This window comes from Oncorhynchus kisutch, linkage group LG11 (assembly GCF_002021735.2).
Source record: "Oncorhynchus kisutch isolate 150728-3 linkage group LG11, Okis_V2, whole genome shotgun sequence".
NCBI classification, from domain to species: domain Eukaryota; kingdom Metazoa; phylum Chordata; class Actinopteri; order Salmoniformes; family Salmonidae; genus Oncorhynchus; species Oncorhynchus kisutch.
This window is the reverse complement of record NC_034184.2, coordinates 59060424-59079652: the sequence shown is the minus strand read 5'-3', so window position 1 is coordinate 59079652 and position 19229 is coordinate 59060424. Positions and strand designations below refer to the sequence as shown.

Genomic DNA, 19229 nt, shown 5'->3' with positions numbered 1-19229 from the left:
GGAAGTGTCTACAGGAGTTAATGTTTTCCTTGGCTGCTTGGAGATGTGCCTCCTTTTCAATGCTTGGCTAGTCAGCTGAGGAAAGCTCTTTGAGGAAAAACTCCAGATTACTTTGTCCCAATTGGAACCCTATTCTTTATGTTGTGCACTACTTTTGACCCGGGCAAATACGCCCAGCCATAGGTCTCTGGTCAAATGCAGTGTACTATAGGTAATAGGTTGCCGTTTGGTATACAGTCCAGATTTCTGCATCTGACTCTGAAACTGCAGTCCTGTGCATGACCTTGGTAGGTTGAGACTGGGCTCTTTGATTCCTAAACATGTTCTGTGTACAGTATGAAATTAGATTACTGCATCTAGTGCAGTATCTAAATTGGTCATCTCCCCTCAGCTCTGACTAACAGAGGGGTTACTGTGCTAAGTGGATGGGAGTTACGCAGGCAGACACACTGACACATAACTGCCTGCTGTGTGACATATTTTAACACAACTCCAGGAACCAGGAACGTTCCCTGACTTCCTGCCTATGCAAATGTTCCTTGTATAAGTCAGTCAGGGGCCAGGGCAGTTGTCCAATGAGGTGGTCAATTGGCATGCTATAGGGGCTTTAGTATAAGGGTTTAGGGGGAGATAGGGGACCTATAGGAACTGTTACGTGTAGGGCAGGAAAAGGGGGAGTTGGGGTTGTACACGACCATGTACTGAAAAGAACAGGACACTGACAGAAACCCCCCCCCCTCGCAAAGTGGCCTGGCCACATCACAAATGCTGCTGCAACAGATGGCTGTCAACTAACTGCCCCCACTCCCTTCCTATCCCCTCCCTCCAACACATCCTCCACTTCCCCAGCTGTCACTGCATGCATGGGCCCCCTAGTCAAGGGGCTCTGATGCCCAAACTCCTCCGAGCTGGAGGCAGCTGTTGTGTAGTGAGGTGTGGGGTGGGATGGTGGACCCGACAGCCTATAGTCACTAGGCCCAACCCGAAGGTACACATTTATACACATACAGCTCTCAGGCATGAGGGGGAGTGTCAAAAAGAGGTGCCAACTGAATGCACAATGAGTGGACAGTCAGCTAGCAGAGACACCAGCAGACTGCAACAGGATACAAGATAAACACTACCATGAATGGCAGAAAATCATTCACACGCTCCTGCTCTCTTTCTCACCATCTCTCCTCTTCCACCTGGATGCCTACTGACTGGAACTTGGAGTGCTCCTCTGTCCCCCCAACCTCCTCTGGTCCATCCACCTACAACCGTACACAGATTTTTGTTGTTGTTGTTGTTGTATTTTTATATAAACTTTATTTTTTTACAGGTAAGAATTAATCATCTCTCCTGGACAGACTATGTAAACATAAAATGGTTGAATCAGACCAAATTCCGCAAGATTTTAGTTTGGGTTTTAACCGAGATAAGTCAATTAAGAACAGACCAAAGGTCAGTGTGTGGTCAGCATGTAGTCATTGTTTGGTCAATACGCTCATAGGCATATCTGTGTCTGTTCTCCGACCTGTATCCCTATGGAGAGGCACTTCCGGAGGGTGTCTCTCTTGCTGTTGGTGGAGGCAATGTTGGTGGCGGTGATGGTGCTGTTGGTGACATGCTGGCTGGCTGGGCCGTGGACCTGGGCATTAGCTGCCTCGATGGCTGCCGTCAGGGCCTTTATAATAATAATAATAATAAAATAAACAATCAAATATGTTTAAAAAAAAAATGTATTTATCTTTTTATTGATTTGATAAAATCACAAATGTCAAAAACAGATTGACATACCGTTAAGTTTTAGAATATTTTCAGAATACACAATATACTTTGTTATATGATATACCTTCATACTGTCGATGCTCTCTCTGGAGTTGGACAGGCCGGGCTGGGAGGTGCTGATGTGGGTCCGGGGGCCTGACCCCCCGTCCATGTAGGCGTCCTGGGCCGACTCGGTGCTGCTCTGGGCCGTGATGGAGATAAAGGGCTTGGGCGGGGTTGTGCGCGGCGGTACCGGCGGAGGCATCTTCTTGTACGTGGTGATGCATGATGACACTGCAGAGGGGGACAGGAGGAGGAAAATCTGGTTAGAAAAAGCTACACAATATACAGAGAAAACTACAAAATTATGGAGAAAATATATTGATGACACTGCAGCGGGGAAATGGGAAAAAGTGGTTAAAAATCTACAGAGGAAACTACAAAATTATGAAAACCCAAAAATATCAGTGCAGAGGGAATGTGGGGTAAAATGATTAGAAAAAATGACACAAAAAGTCAGAGAACAAACATATATATAAAAAATAAAAAAATTGTTTAACCTTTTTTTGTTTTTGCAAGTACGTACAGTACAGTAGTAACCTCATCCCCAGGCTATTGCACACAGCACATTTAAGCCTGTGATATAAACTATTCAAAGTTGGCCTTTATTTTTTATTACCTTTATTTAACTAGGCATGTCAGTTAAGAACAAATTCTTATTTATTATGATGGCCTACCCCGGCCAAACCCAGATGACACTGGGCCAATTGTGCGCCGCCCTGTGGGACTCCCAATCATGGCCGGTTGTGATGCAGCCTGGATTTGAACCAGGTACTACAGTGATGCCTCTTGCACTGAGATGCGAGGCGTTGAGGAGGGTTAGGGGGAAGGTGTTGTGGGAGATGATTGGTTGGTAGATTAAGCCGATTAAGCCAATGCCTATGCGCCCGGAATTTCTCCCGGTCGTTTTGTATTAGCTAAGGAAGGCCATGTTTGGGCGGAAGCTTTTGGGCGGAAGTGCCTAGGAATGAGATTAAGTACAGTAGTGACTGAGTAGTTCACAGGGCGATTAGCTAGCTGTCAAATGAACAAATAGTGTAGAATCAAGATTAAGAGCATCTTCAACAAAGCTTAGTTAAACTACTAAAAAGGTTTGTCTGTTGGTCACTTCACTTGAACTACGGATCTAGTCTATTGTGGCTGAAAACTGCCATCCTGATCTCCTCTATTGCCTGACCTCCTTTACGTAATCATAACAGGCCAACTGCATGTGTGTGTGTGTGTGTGTGTGTGAGTGTCTATAAACAAAGACGTGTACTGAGTAATGAGGTAGGGTGTCACTGCAAACAAGCCCTAACACAAAGATCAATACTCAACCAAACAAGATCCACAAAATCACTCACACTCATACATACATCAGTTCTCTCTCTCTATCACTCTCTCTCTGTCAGTGAGTGCCATCTCCGATTACAGCGACAGTTTGGCAGTTGCGCAGGCCCTGGTCAAAATTGTGCACTTGGTCAAAAGTAGGGGATAGGGTTCCCACACAATATTTCCAAGGCACTAAACACAGAACATAACACCACAGAACATAGAAGCGTTATGTCTTTGATTTCTCCTCCACGTGTCCCCATCAGAACTAGGTTATTGGCTGACTCCTGTCCCAGAAACTAGGACAGTGAGATCATTTCCTGGATCCCTTTAATCCCTGAAAAAGACAAACATCCTAAAGCGTACGGTGGGAGCGGCATACAGTGCCCATTGTCTGCCAAACCCTGAGTGCGGCGCACGGAGTGTGTGTGTTTGTGTGTGCGTGAGTGAGTGCCGTGTCGAAAACCATTAGATAAAATGTTTATGTGGGCCCTCCCACCTGCTCTTGACAGCTACATTACTGCAGCAAAGGTGAGAGGGTTGCCTGGCTGGCGGGCTGGCTACCTTAAAGCCTCCCGTCAAGATCCGATTGAATTCATCCTCAAAGGCAGCCATGAGTCTGTACAGTCAAGTTTTGACAAGTTCAGATAAGGATGCTTACATTAATAAGATTGTATTTTGGTTAGATTATTGTAGCTAACAGGAAGAGTTGCCAAAGACTACGTTACCAGGTGTTAGATAACGCTGTACTACTTGTTCAAGAAAAGAAGCAGCACAATTTGTATATTAAGAGAAATATATTGTATTTTTGTGCCATCCAGTTAAAGTTGTAACAGTGCAGCACAGCCTTAAGCCACCCTGTGAGAAAGCATCCTACACTCAAAAAAAATGATGGCTTAAAAACAACCCAATTTAGGTCAATATTGGACAGAACACACTTTATTTTGACCCAGCCACTTGAGTCACCTATGCTATTTTTTCAACTAATTGGTTTTTAACCAATCACATCAGATCCTTTTCAGAGCGGATCTAATTGGTCAGAAGACCAAATAGTGAAAATAATATTAGAATTGGGCTTCCTATGTGAAAGCAGCCTTAGCTGGGTTGTTGGGTTATTGATGCTGGGTAATCAAGCTACCAGGTCAGATCAGAAGACTGGAGGTGTGGCTTAGTAGGGGCGTGGCTTTCAAATAGTTATTTTTGGCCAGCCGTTTAAGTAAATGTGATTCTGGTTCATAATGTGTTCTATTGCCATCACATGTTTGTAGATTGTACAAGATTATGAGTTCCTCAGGTGCCTTTGTATATCCCATTGTTGGGAGAGTTACCACTTAAAATAATATTACAATAAATCTTAATATTATAATTAATATACATATTATTATACATATACATACAGACATATTAATATATGTGCAAAAATATTGAAGGGACATTTTAATACAATTTAAAACAATAAAGTGGTGACCATCCCAACATTGAAATATGCAAAGGCATTAAAGCTTCAAAAGTATCAGTGATTAACCTTAACATGTGATCACAACAGAACAGAACAGAACTGAAATTACATGTACTCTCATGGGTGGCCAAAAATAACTATTTGAATGCCCCACTCCTACTAATCCATGCCTCCAGTCTTCAAAGAAAACAACCCAACTAAGTGGGTCAAAATAACCCAATGTGTGTTCTGTCCACTATTTACCCAGTGCTGGGTTGTTTTTAACCCAGTTCTGATGTTTTGCAGATGTCTCTATGGGTCTATGATTGAAACACTGCTAATCTCTACAAAGGTCACTGAGTACAGACCAGTAAGTATAAGCACCCACCCACCCACCCTGGTTGTGTTCCAAATGGCACCCTAATCCCTTTATAGTGCACTGCTTTTGACCGGGGCCCATAGAACCAGCTCATTGGGCTCTGGTCAAAAGTAGTGTGCTATAAAGGGAATAGGCTGCCATTTGGGACACACAGCCTGACTGACACAGATAGAGAGAGAGGCTATGGTCTTGGCCTTGCCAGGCGAATAGGGAGCAGAGGTTCAGGGGATTGAATGTCAGTCTTTTTGAAGCTCTATCGCCTGCAGTCATTCACACACACACACACACACACACACACACACACACACACACACACACACACACACACACACACACACAGCTAACCTTGTTGGGACACACAATTCAGTCCCATTCAAAATCCTATTTTCCCTAACCCATACCCTAACCTTAAACCTAACCCCAAAACCTAACCCTAACTCTTAACCCTAACCCTTAACGTAATTATAACCCTAACACTAATTATAACCTTAACCCTGAAATTCCCTAGAAATAGTATTTGACCTTGTGGGGAGTAACAAAATGCACCCAATTGGTCAAATTTTGGTTTGCTTACTACTCTTGTGGGGAACAGAAGTCCATACCCCCCCCCCCCCCCCACACACACACACTGTGAAGAAGGCTTTAAAGAACATTGGATTTTCATGTTTCTCCAGTAAGAGGGATATGAAACTGGAGACAACGCCATGCCCCTCCTATCTGTCACTGCTCTGCTGTGGCCAGACAGAGAGGAGGTGAGGACTGGGCTGTGTATGCTGAGACAGGTTAAGTAAACACGCTAAAGACGCTTGAACATGCCCCCCTCTACACACACACACACACACACACACACACACACACACACACACACACACACACACACACACACACACAGGGCTGTTGACACAGTGCAGCCAAACATTTCAATCTGCCATGACCACCTCAAGGCACACTGCAGACTTCCTGGCCTGCGACTGATATGCCCGCCATCCATCTGAAACTATTGTTGTGTGTGTGTGTGTGTGCTTAGCAACTTAATGAACACAGTGAACTTCATACATCCCTCACAGAGACTAAACCAAGAGCTTCCAGATCTGAGTATCCCAATCCCGCCACTTGATCTCCAAGAGTCCCAGTTCAATTTGGCTGTCCATATGACACAATGCAGTTCCAGTGATGTGAGGGTAAATTACAGAACAAACGCAATGATAAATTATGACACAGAGGCCTCTCAGGGGTGTGTGCTTAGTTCCCTCCTGTACCTCCTGTTCACCCACAACTGTGTAGCCATGAATGACTAGAACACCATCAGCAGGTTTGCTGATGATACGACAGTGGCTGGCCTGATCACCGACGGCGATGAGTCAGTCTACAGGGAGGAAGTCCTAGACTTAGCAGTGTGGTGCCAGGACAACATCCTCTCCCTTAATGTCAGTAAGACCAAGGAGCTGGTCGTGGACTATAGGAGAAAGAGGGGAGAGCACCCCCCATCCACATCAACAGGGAGTGGGTTGAAAGCTTCAGATCACTAAGGACTTAACATGGTCCACACACCCGCACAGTTGTGAAGAGGGCAAGGCAGTTCTTCTTCCCCTAAGGAGGCTGAAAAGATTAGGCATGGGCCCTCGGATCCTCAAAAGTTCTACAGCTGCACCATCGAGTGCATATTGACTGACTGCATCACCGCTTGGTATGGGAAATGCTCCACCCTTCACCCTTGACAGCAACGCGCTACAGAGGGTAGTGTGGACAGCCCAGTACATCCAAGATGGCATAGCAGTGTAGTCGTGTTTTGTTCGTCCTCTCGTGTACTTTTGTATTTTTCGTATTTTTTGTATATATTTCCCCCCCAAAAAATCAATCTCTTTTTCGATTTTTAATTCGATTATACCTTCCGGTAACCTGCCTCACCCAATGTGATACGGAATCGCTATTATTTTTTAACTTTAGAACACATTCAAGAACCTCCAGAAGCAAACCAGCTAATTAGCTACAAGCTATTTAGTCATTGTTAGCCACTGCTAGCGGCTTTTACCTTCTGCACAGATACCAGCCCTGTTCTTAGCCTGGATATTACTCGCCAATCTACCAGTATCGGACTTTCTCTCCACAACAATGCCGGATTCCTGCCGTAACCCCTGGGCCACTACTTCTGATCTTCACAGCTAGCTTGCACCCTCCGTGGCACCCAGTACCGAAGCTATCCCTGAGGCCCACCCCCCGGCCTACTCAGCTGTTCACCCGAACCCCACTCATACACGGCTAGAGCCCAATACTCCACCGGATCCTTGCTGTAAACTCTGGACCTTGGCACCGGATCACCGCTGCAACCAATTGGCTATAGTGGCTAACGCCACTGCCACGAAGCTAGCACCAGTTAGCCGTGAGCCAGGCACATCTCCCGGCTAGCAAAGAAAATTCTACAATACCTCTTTCGCCATCTGGCTTGGATTCTCTGTCGACGCGGTGCCCCGCAAATACTCCGCTGTGCCTTCCACCGGCCTCCGTCTGAGCAGACCCCCCTACCACCCCCGGGCTACTAACTTTAAACGCTGTGTCGCCCGCATGCTAGCGTAGTGGCGGCTTCCCTGTTCCACCTACTACTCCATTCTGTTTATTTATGTTTTATCTGTCGGCCCCAGCCGCGAACTCAGGCTCTGTGTGTAGTTAATCCGACCCTCTCTGCCTAGTCATCGCCATTTTACCTGCTGTTGTTGTTGTGTTAGCTGACTAGCTGTTATTGTCTTACCTGTTGTTTTAGCTAGCTCTCCCAATCAAGACCTGCGATTACTTTATGCCTTGCTGTATGCCTCTCTCAAATATCAATATGCCTTGTATACTGTTGTTCAGGTTAGTTATCATTGTTTTAGTTTACAATGGAGCCCCAAGTTCCACTCCTCATACCTCTGATACCTCCTTTGTCCCACCCCCCACACATGCGGTGACCACACCCATTGTAACCAGCATGTCCAGAGATACAACCTCTCTTATCATCATCCAGTGCCTGGGCTTTCCTCCGCTGTACCCGCACCCCACCATACCCTTGTCTGCACATTATGCCCTGAATATATTCTACCACGCCCATAAATCCGCTCCTTTTATTCCTTGTCCCCAACGCTCTAGGCGACTAGTTTTGATAGCCTTTAGCCGCACCCTCATCCTACTCCTTCTCTGTTCCTCGGGTGATGTGGAGGTAAACCCAGGCCCTGCATGTCCCCAGGCACCCTCATTTGTTGACTTCTGTGATTGAAAAATCCTTGGTTTCATGCATGTCAACATCAGAAGCCTCCTCCCTAAGTTTGTTTTACTCACTGCTTTAGCACACTCTGCCAACCCTGATGTCCTTGCCGTGTCTGAATCCTGGCTTAGGAAGGCCACCAAAAATTCTGAGATTTCCATACCAAACTATAACACTTTCCGTCAAGATAGAACTGCCAAAGGGGAAGGAGTTGCAATCTACTGCAGAGATAGCCTGCAAAGTTCTGTCATACTTTACAGGTCTATGCCCAAACAGTTCGAACTTCTAATTTTAAAAATGAATCTCTCCAGACATAAGTCTCTCACTGTTGCCGCCTGCTACCGACCCCCCTCAGTTCCCAGCTGTGCTCTGGACACCATCTGTGAATTGATCGCACCCCATCTAGCTTCAGAGTTGGTTCTGTTAGGTGACCTAAACTGGGATATGCTTAACACCCCGGCAGTCCTACAATCTAAGCTAGATGCCCTCAATCTCACACAAATCATCAAGGAACCCACCAAGTACAACCCTAAATCCGTAAACATGGGCACCCTAATAGACATTATCCTGACCAACTTGCCCTCCAAATACACCTCTGCTGTCTTCAATCAGGATCTCAGCGATTACTGCCTCATTGCCTGTATCCGCTACGGGTCCGGGTTCAAACGACCACCCCTCATCACTGTCAAATGCTCCCTAAAACACTTCTGCGAGCAGGCCTTTCTAATCGACCTGGCCCGGGTATCCTGGAAGGATATTGACCACATCCCGTCAGTTGAGGATGCCTGGTCATTCTTTAAAAGTAACTTCCTCAACATCTTAGACAAGCATGCTCTGTTCAAAAAATGCAGAACTAAGAACAGATATAGCCCTTGGTTCACTCCAGACCTGACTGCCCTCGACCAGAACAAAAACATCCTGTGGCGGACTGCAATAGCATCGAATAGTCCCCGCGATATACAACTGTTCAGGGAAGTCAGGAACCAATACACGCAGTCAGTCAGGAAAGCAAAGGCCAGCTTTTTCAAGCAGAAATTTGCATCCTGTAGCTCTAACTCCAAAAGGTTCTGGGACACTGTAAAGTCCATGGAGAACAAGAGCACCTCCTCCCAGCTGCCCACTGAGGCTAGGTAACACGGTCACCACCGATAAATCAATGATAATCGAAAACTTCAACAAGCATTCCTCAACAGCTGGCAATGCCTTCCTCCTGGCTACTCCAACCTCGGCCAACAGCTCTGCCCCCCCCCATGCTTTTCAACCATTCGCTGCCTGCACCCGCACACGCCCGACTAGCATCGCCACCCTGGATGGTTCCGACCTAGAATATGTGGACATCTATAAGTACCTAGGTGTCTGGCTAGACTGCAAACTCTCCTTCCAGACTCATATCAAACATCTCCAATCCAAATTCAAATCTAGAGTCAGCTTTCAATTTCGCAACAAAGCCTCAATCACTCACGCCGCCAAACTTACCCTAGTAAAACTGACTATCCTACCGATCCTCGACTTCGGCGATGTCATCTACAAAATAGCTTCCAATACTCTACTCAGTAAACTGGATGCAGTTTATCACAGTGCCATCCGTTTTGTTACTAAAGCACCTTATACCACCCACCACTGCGACCTATATGCTCTAGTCGGCTGACCCTCGCTTCATGTTCATCGCCAGACCCACTGGCTCCAGGTCATCTACAAGTCTATGCTAGGTAAAGCTCCGCCTTATCTCAGTTCACTCGTCACGATGGAAACACCCACCCGTAGCACGCGCTCCAGCAGGTGTATCTCACTGATCATCCCTAAAGCCAAAACCTCATTTGGCCGCCTTTCCTTCCAGTTCTCTGCTGCCTGGGCTATACTCGGCCTTGTCTCAGGATGGTAAATTGGTGGTTGAAGATATCCCTCTAGTGGTGTGGGGGCTGTGCTTTGGCAAAGTGGGTGGGGTTATATCCTTCCTGTTTGGCCCTGTCCGGGGGTGTCCTCAGATGGGGCCACAGTGTCTCCTCACCCCTCCTGTCTCAGCCTCCAGTATTTATGCTGCAGTAGTTTATGTGTCGGGGGCTAGGGTCAGTTTGTTATATCTGGAGTACTTCTCCTGTCCTATTCGGTGTCCTGTGTGAATTTAAGTGTGCTCTCTCTAATTCTCTCTTTCTCTCTCTCGGAGGACCTGAGCCCTAGGACCATGCCTCAGGACTACCTGACATGATGACTCCTTGCTGTCCCCAGTCCACCTGGCCGTGCTGCTGCTCCAGTTTCAACTGTTCTGCCTTATTATTATTCGACCATGCTGGTCATTTATGAACATTTGAACATCTTGGCCATGTTCTGTTATAATCTCCACCCGGCACAGCCAAAAGAGGACTGACCACCCCACATATCCTGGTTCCTCTCTAGGTTTCTTCCTAGGTTTTGGCCTTTCTAGGGAGTTTTTCCTAGCCACCGTGCTTCTACATCTGCATTGCTTGCTGTTTGGGGTTTTAGGCTGTGTTTCTGTACAGCACTTTGAGATATCAGCTGATGTACGAAGGGCTATATAAACACATTTGATTTGATTTTTGCGACTGGAACGAATTGCAAAAATCTCCCTCACCAACTTTAAACATCTGCTATCTGAGCAGCTAACCGATCGCTGCAGCTGTACATAGTCCATCGGTATATAGCCCACCCAATTTACCTACCTCAGCCCCATACTGTTTTTATTTGATTTACTTTTCTGCTCTTTTGCACACCAGTATCTCTACCTGCACATGTTCATCTGATCATTTATCACTCCAGTGTTACTCTGCTAAATTGTAATTATTCACTCCTATGGTCTATTTATTGCCTACCCCCTCATGCCTTTTGCACACAATGTATATAGATTATTTTTTTCCCTACTATGTTATTGACTTGTTTATTGTTTATTGTTTACTCCATGTGTAACTCTGTGTTGTTGTCTGTTCACACTGCTATGCTTTATCTTGGCCAGGTCGCAGTTGCAAATGAGAACTTGTTCTCAACTAGCCTACCTGGTTAAATAAAGGTGAAATAAAATACAAATAAAAACATCACTGGGGCTGAGCTCCCTGCCATCCAGGATCTCCATACCAGGCGGTGTCAGAGCAAGGCCCAAAAAATTGCCAAAGACTCCAGCCACCCTAGTCATAGACTGTTCTCTCTGCTACCGTCCAGTAAACAGTACTAGAGCATCGACTCTCGGTCCAACAGGCTCCGAAACAGCTTCTACCTCCAAGCCATAAGACTGCTAAATAGCTAGACTGCTAAATAGTCAATTAATGGTACCCAAACTATCTGCACTGACTCTACACACATTGTAGACTCTATATACATACTCACTCACACACACACACTACATTGACACTCCCACACACACCTTTACACTCATCATTTGCTGCTGCTACTATGTTCTTTATTCTACTCTTATTATTTAACATTTTTATTATAAAATTGTTTTTTTTAACCTTTTTTTCGTGATATCCAATTGGTAGTTACAGTCTTGTCCCATTGCTGCAACTCCCGTACGGACTTGGGAGAGGAAAAGGTCAAGAGCCATGCGTCCTCCGAAACACAAACCTCCCAAACAGCAGTGCTTCTCGACACACTGCTCTCTTAATCCAGCCGCACCGATGTGTCGGAGGAAATACCATCCAAATGGCGACCGTGTCAGTGTGCATTGCGCCTGTCCCAAGACAGGAGTCGCTAGAGCACGATGGGACAAGGACATCCCGACCGGACAAACCTTCCTCTACCCGGATGACGCTGGGCCAATTGTCTGCCGCCTCATGGGTCTCCCGGTCGCTGCCGGCTGCGACACTGCCCAGGATCAAACCCGGATCTGTAGTAACGCCTTAAGAACTGCGATGCAGTGCCTTAGACCGCTGCACCACTCGGGAGAGCCCTTACTCTTATTATTATTATGTTTCCTGATATACCTCAAATACATTGTACCTCTGCACATTGATATGATACTAGTACTTGTAGTCCCTGTATATTCTTGTATATTTTATTGTGTTACTATTTTACTATTTTATTTTATGCATTGTTGGGAAGGGCTGTAAGGAACGAGATGAGGTAGAGGTGGTCATCTCAAGCACACCCACACCAGACAGTTTCAAGGATGCAGTTTGTCTGAAGGAATGCTGTGGGAGGAATGTGACTCTGGATTCCTCAGCTCCATTAGGAGGGAATGTGTTCCCGCTTTAAATGAAGAGCAGCTTATAAAGGCTTCATAAAGCCTCAATAAAGCCTTCATAAGCACTACATACATGTGTTGCAAATCATCTATAACCGTATCCATAGTGTCTGTTAAATGGTGTATATTATATTACTCTAAATTGAAACAATTCTAGGATGGCCCAACCTCTTTCGCTCTTGGGTGCATAGGCAACATTGGACCTGACCTCAACTTTCCCCCAAATGCTATGCTGCAGGATGATATAAAGTCAGGCATAGCAAAAAACATTGGTATGGCCCTTTAAAATCTTTTAATTTTTTTTGCCTAATTCCGTTATATTTCTTTGGGTATTTCTTTATGTTTTTTATTTTCCAGGTTTCTGATTTCTCCCATTTCTTATGGTTTTCACTATTAAAAAGCACAAATTGTTTATAGAAAAAAATAGCAAAGGCTTGGATGTTCTATGGTCACAACAATGTTTAAACCCCATCAAGGTTTAATTTGATATCTGGGAAAAAAATCTAAGATATTTACATTTTGAGTGGTTACCCTTTAATTGAAGTGCACATGCACCTAGCACTGTTTGGTTAGCAGTGTTTCTTTCGCACAAATGTGACGGAGTTCGCAAATCAAATACCCACTGGACAGCTTTAAACGGGTAAGTTAACTAATTTAAATGACCAAAAATAAAAGTTGTGTTTAGCTAGATTACATGCAGTGCTTGATCAGCACCTAAAATGTTCTACTGCTTGAGCTCCTGTTCCTCTTATAGAATATTAGCTCAAAAGTAATGTGAAGCTCTTGCACCTAAATATAAACAATACCTACACCCAAAATGATTACCGGCACCTATTGCAGTCCAAGTCAAGCACTGATTACATGGCTACCTCAATTGTTCTTTCAAATCATTTTGGGGACTTCACATCAACTGCTAGCTAGCTAACACATGTCAGATACAGTGGTTCCTCCTTTAAAAGTTGTGTCATACTGCAGAATTTTTTGCATTAACTTAATGCCAGTTAGTGCTAGTTTGATCACCCAAGGGCATCTTTGAGAAGTATTTGATCATCTTCAATATTGGCATTACTATAAAATGTAAACTTTTTTGTAAGAACATAGTATATGGGATTCATTTAAAGAAATGTAGCTTAATTAATTTGATTAATATTATGGTGTTTCTATTCCAATAAAAATTTAAAACAAAACCCTCAGGCTTTCAGTTAGAATGGAATGGAAAATATGGGGCTGTACAACGTGACGGTCGGGAGTTGGCTACAGCACTAAGAGCATAAGAGGATTGGAGGACAAATCTGATCTGTGAGAATATCTAAGGGGGTTTATATAATTCTAAATTCATTAATAATAATAATAATAATAATTTCCGCTTTGTTTAAAAAAATAACAATATTTTGGAAATGATTTTGTTTTCATTTAACCTAGAGTGAGGGAGAACAAGGCCATTCTTGAACATGGGGTGAGACATTCTCACTAATTAGTAAATAAAGCCAGTTTGTTATTTAGAATTCTTTATTCTTGTTTCTAGAGGGAGAGAAACCAAAAACCGCCTCGTGGGTCTCACGGTCGCGGCCGGCACAGGTATCGAACCAGCATCTGTAGCAACGCAGTTTGCACTGCAATGCAGTGTCTTAGACCCCTGCGCCACTTCTTTAGGAAAATATGGCGCTGTACAATGTGACGGTCGGGAGTAGGCTACAGTACTAAGAGCATAACATTTCCACACCCTAATTGTAGTGTAACCAATTCCCAAATGGAGATTCAGTGAAAATAACAATCTCCATTCCCTTTGCAGAAAAACAGCCCCAAAGCATGAAGTTTCCACCCCCATGCTTCACAGTAGGTATGGTGTTCTTTGGATGCAACTCAGCATTGTTTGTCCTCCATACACGACAAGTTGAGTTTTTACCAAAAAGTTATATTTTGGTTTCATCTGACCATATGACATTCTCCCAATCTTCTTCTGGATCATCCAAATGCTCTCTAGCAAACTTCAGACGGGCCTGGACATGTACTGGCTTAAGCAGGGGGACACGTCTGGCACTGCAGGATTTGAGTCCCTGGCGGCGTAGTGTGTTACTGATGGTGGGCTTTGTTACTTTGGTCCCATCTCTCTGCAGGTCATTCACTAGGTCCCCCCGTGTGGTTCTGGGATTTTTGCTCACCGTTCTTGTGATCATTTTGACCCCACGGGGTGAGATCTTGCGTGGAGCCCCAGATCGAGGGAGATTATCAGTGGTCTTGTATGTCTTCCATTTCCTAATAATTGCTCCCACAGTTGATTTCTTCAAACCAAGCTGCTTACCTATTGCAGATTCACAATTGGTGGCTGACTAAATACTTTTTTGCCCCACTGTAGGCTTTATCCGAGATTTTGCCGTTGCATGAGGTCGCCCACACGCACTTTAAACATTTGGATAATAAAGCATTTAAAGCATTTTGAAGATAGAAGCCGCCTGCATATGTGTATTAGGCTACTGTGCAGTCTGACAAGTAAACATAGCCTACAGTACATACTGTAGTAAACATGGTAAAGTGTCCAATTCCTTACATAAGGGAGAGCAGGCCATGTCCAGACTTTCTCAGTGACCTCAGGTACTCATTAACTCTGTCTTTACTGCTTTTTTGGGTTGCATCAGTCATGGACAGAAACTTCAAAGACACAGTATTAACGATGAACACTCGGAGGTTCACTGGAAAGCCACATTTGCCTTGGGATCCATCCCAGTTAGTATTCTGCGTCCACCCGTGGTATCTCTCTTCAGTTACACATCCTTGGAATAGCAGAACAGCATGATGGTCAGGACGGCCCTTGTTGTGCCTGGTGAGCAGTTGGTCAAGTTCTGTTGTCAGAAGAGGAATGTAAATGTCAGGGTGAACCGACGACCTGATGAACCCACCAGAGCTCACAGGTGTGCCTGGCATGGATTGTGACTCCATCTCCTTCCTCGTCCTCTTCAACACGTCTTTCTCCCCTGGCCGTGGAGCTGGATGGAAGTGTAGTTTAATGTAGTTTACATAAACATCTGCATTTTGAATGCCTTTTTTCTCGTTATTTTATTAACGAAAGCATAAAGATGTTGATGAAGACATACTGTACTGCTGTTTTGAGTTAGAAATGTAACACTTTAGAGTACTTAAGCATTGAATACATTGCAAGTAGAGGGATGTTCACATATACAATAGCCGGGGTATAAAGAGTCTATTGTCCTGCTAATACTGTAGGGCCACACCTGCTACAGTACACTTGTGAAAAACAAGTGTTTGAAAACCTGTTTTCAAAATGCCACCAGCTGTCCATCACTACTGTAAATAAAATCACAGCCTCTTGTTTACATATTGTTTACCTTCTTTATTGTAACCACTATGTCACAAATAATTTATATCTACCTTTCTAATTACTTTTAGATTTTGTAATTTACAAATGTTCACTTTTCATGTCATTTTTCGTTAAATCCAGTTCAAATTTAAGTATAACTTTTGACTGACGCCTTTAGTGAGAGGTCTAATGCTTTAACACTTAATAATATCTGCCCTCCGAATTAATATCTAAGGGGCATTTTTGAAGCAATTATTACTTACATTGTTTTAGTTTGAACGTGCAGACAGGTACTAAGAACAGAGGGAACGTTTCCTTAGTCAGCGTTTCCATAGTCAGTGGCTAAGGCTGGAGAACTGCAAGGCAATCCCGTTGTGCGCCACTCGGGAGCCATGACCAATATATATAGGCCTGCTAGAAATGTTGTTTGCAGAATTCACAGCCTGCTAGGCTTGTGAAAAACAGGGTTAATAATATATCTGTGAGGATATCTAAGGGGATTGTATATAATTCTAAATTAATTAATAATAATAATAATAGCTTTGTTTTAAAAATAACTATATTTTGGAGATTATTTCATTTTCAAATAACGTAAAGTGAGTGAGAAAATAGCCATTCTTGAACATGGGGTGAGACATTGTAAGCTCATTTGTAAATAAAGTTTGTTATTTGGAATTATTTGTTCTGTTTTTAGAGGGTGAGCAGTCTTAGACTGCTATGCCACTCAGGCGCTGTACAACGTGACTGGTCAGGAGTAGGCTACAGTATGAGCAAAAGAATCCTAACATTTATACACCCTAATTGTAGTCAAAGTTTATCTTAGAATAAAAACCTTAAAGTAACAACAGTTTTAGTAAGTAATACTGATGAGTAGTAACAAAAAAAAAGTTTATTTCTAGAGACACAGTAGCGCCTTGGGATCCAAAAGCATAATCAGTGCTCTAACTCCCCCTTGCGCTGGTCTGTAGCAATGAAGTAGTGAAGCAGGGTACCGTACTAAATCACAAATTACCTCTAAATCCAGCAGCATAATCACAAAACTTTAAGTTGAGCAACCACTGTCGATAGCTAGCTAACGTTAGCAGCATAAGCTGCCAATATGACATTTTGCTAGCTAGCTAGCTAGCTAGCTATCAACAGCTAGCAGGCTCAGCTAAAAAAAAGAGAACTAGGTTGTATCTAGCTATAGTTAATAATCTGTCATCTTCTATTACAGAAAATATTTGTGCTGGACAATCAGGTTCTGATTATATTGAATGTGAATTTAGCTCAGAAACCAGTTAGCTAGCTAGGTCCAGGCCTAATTGTTTTGTATTGTATTGGTTGTTATTAAATAGTTTTTTATATGTTAGGTAGATAGCCAAGGAAGGCACTGAAACCCAAGCTGTCCCCGCAAACCCTGGGATTAAAACACCTTCCTCTGCAACTGGATCCTGGACTTCCTGATTGGCCGCCCCCAGGTGGTAATGGTAGGTAACAACACATCCGCCACACTGATCCTCAACACGGGGGCCCCTCAGGGGTGCATGCTTGGTCCCCTCTTGTACTCCCTGTTCACTCATGAATGCACGGCCAGGCATGACTCCAACACCATAAGTTTGCTGATGACACAACAGTGGTAGGCCTGATCACCGACAATGACAAGACAGCCTATAGGGAGGAGGACAGAGACCTGACCGTGCTGTGCATGGACAACAACCTCTCCCTCAATGTGATCAAGACAAAGGAGATGATTGTGGACTACAGGAAATGGAGCACTGACCACGTCCCCATTCTCATTGACGGGGCTGTAGTGGAGCAGGTTGAAAGCTTCAAGTTCCTTGGCAAACTATAATGGTCCAAGCACACCAAGACAGTTGTGAAGAGGGCACAACAAAACAAAAAGAGGGCAGTGTGTACGGCCCAGTACATCACTGAGACCAAGCTTCCTTCCATCTATACCAGGCGGTGTAAGAGGAAGGCCCTAAAAATGGTAAAAAACTCCAGCTACCCTAGTCATAGACTGTTCTCTCTGCTACCGCACGGCAAACGGTACTGGAGCGCCAAGTCTAAGTCTAAGAGGCTTCTATGCAGCTTCTACCCCCAAGCCATTAGACTCCTGAACATGTAATTAAATGGCTACACAGACTATTTGCATTGCCCCCCCCCCCCCTTTACGCTGCCGCTACTCTCTGTTAGTATCTACGTATAGCCACTTTAATAACTCTACCTACATGTACATATTACCTCAATTACCTCGACTAACCGGTGCCCCCACACATTGACTCTGTATTGGTACCCCCTGTATATAGCCTCGTTATTGTTATTTTTATTATTTGTTCATTTTATTTCTTATTTTATTGTAGGTATTTTTCTTAAAACGGCATTGCTGGTTAAGGACTTGTAAGTAACCATTTCATTGTAAGGTTTACACCTGTTGTATTTGGCACATGTGACAAATAACATTTGATTTGAAACCCAAGTGCTTGAGATTGCCTCCTCAAACTCATTTCATTCCTCAACAACTGACATTGCTGACAGGTTAGTTCATACCTGTAATTTAAAGACTTTTAATGTAATGGTTTACGTTTATTTTTGAGCATCCATCTCTTAATTCTTGGAGATTGTTTAAAAATATGTATAATTTGTGTTTCTTCAAATCCAATGGTAACCTGTAACAGAGTGGCATCACATGAGTTGTTGTCTTCCATAGGAGAAGAAGATGGCAAATGACCTGGCGGATGATGCTGAAACCCTTCTAATGGCAAGACAACCTGAAAAATATAACAGGCCTATCATAATTCTGCTTTTACCATCATACTTTATTTGTTCATTATGGAAATTGTCATATGTCCTGATCCAACATTTTTTCCTGATCACATTAATAATTTGAGATTCGTTTGAAATGTTGTTTTCCCCTCGAGACTCATTTGGCGATGTGGCCCTGAAGGTAGTGCCTGTCATCCTGCCTCCATCGTCATACAGAATAGATGGGGAAATTATTTGCGCTTAATATACGTAAGTAAGTAAGTATGTAGGCTAAATACTAACACTTAATATGACTATTTCTACAATGCAAACAACCTTTCCTATCAGTGCAGCACAAAAAATGCCCATATCCAGGTGATGCGACAAAGGCATTTCCTAACAGACCTGCTAACTTTCTTTGTTGTTACTTTTAAGGTTGTAACCAATAGGCAGAGGCAAGAACTGTTTGTCCTCCAACACAGGGACATGCTACGCTGTTTACAGCACTGTTTAATGTAATTGCATTGCTTGACTTTTTAAAAACTTTATGTATTTTGTATTGTTTCAACTTTTGAATTTGACATCCCACGTGTTAGGGATATAGGGTGAGTGATAAGTGGGGGTGGGGTAATGGGAAGGGGTTTCAAATGTAAAAATAAAAAGGAACTGTATGATTTAAACTTGCCTTGAATGTTTATTTCTTTGAGCTGATAGTGATAATTCCTTAAGCGTTAATAAATTTGCCTCATTCATATGTGTGTTATGAATTACCAAAAGTGTCTGACTTTTCAAGTAAGTACACTGTCACGCCATATAGACTCT

At 43.7% G+C, this 19229-nt stretch overlaps 1 protein-coding gene across 2 annotated transcripts in view; it reads right to left on the bottom strand.

The window, feature by feature from the left end:
- Positions 1-19229, bottom strand: part of dlgap1b (discs, large (Drosophila) homolog-associated protein 1b) — a 269804-nt gene that overhangs the window by 21000 nt on the left and 229575 nt on the right. For both annotated transcript variants that reach the window (XM_031835966.1, XM_031835967.1), the window contains exons 7-9: positions 1835-2043; positions 1517-1666; positions 1171-1253 (exon numbers count right to left, since the gene is read on the bottom strand). In XM_031835966.1, coding sequence (XP_031691826.1) covers positions 1171-1253; positions 1517-1666; positions 1835-2043 — 442 coding nt within the window. The remainder of the gene's footprint in view (positions 1-1170; positions 1254-1516; positions 1667-1834; positions 2044-19229) is intronic.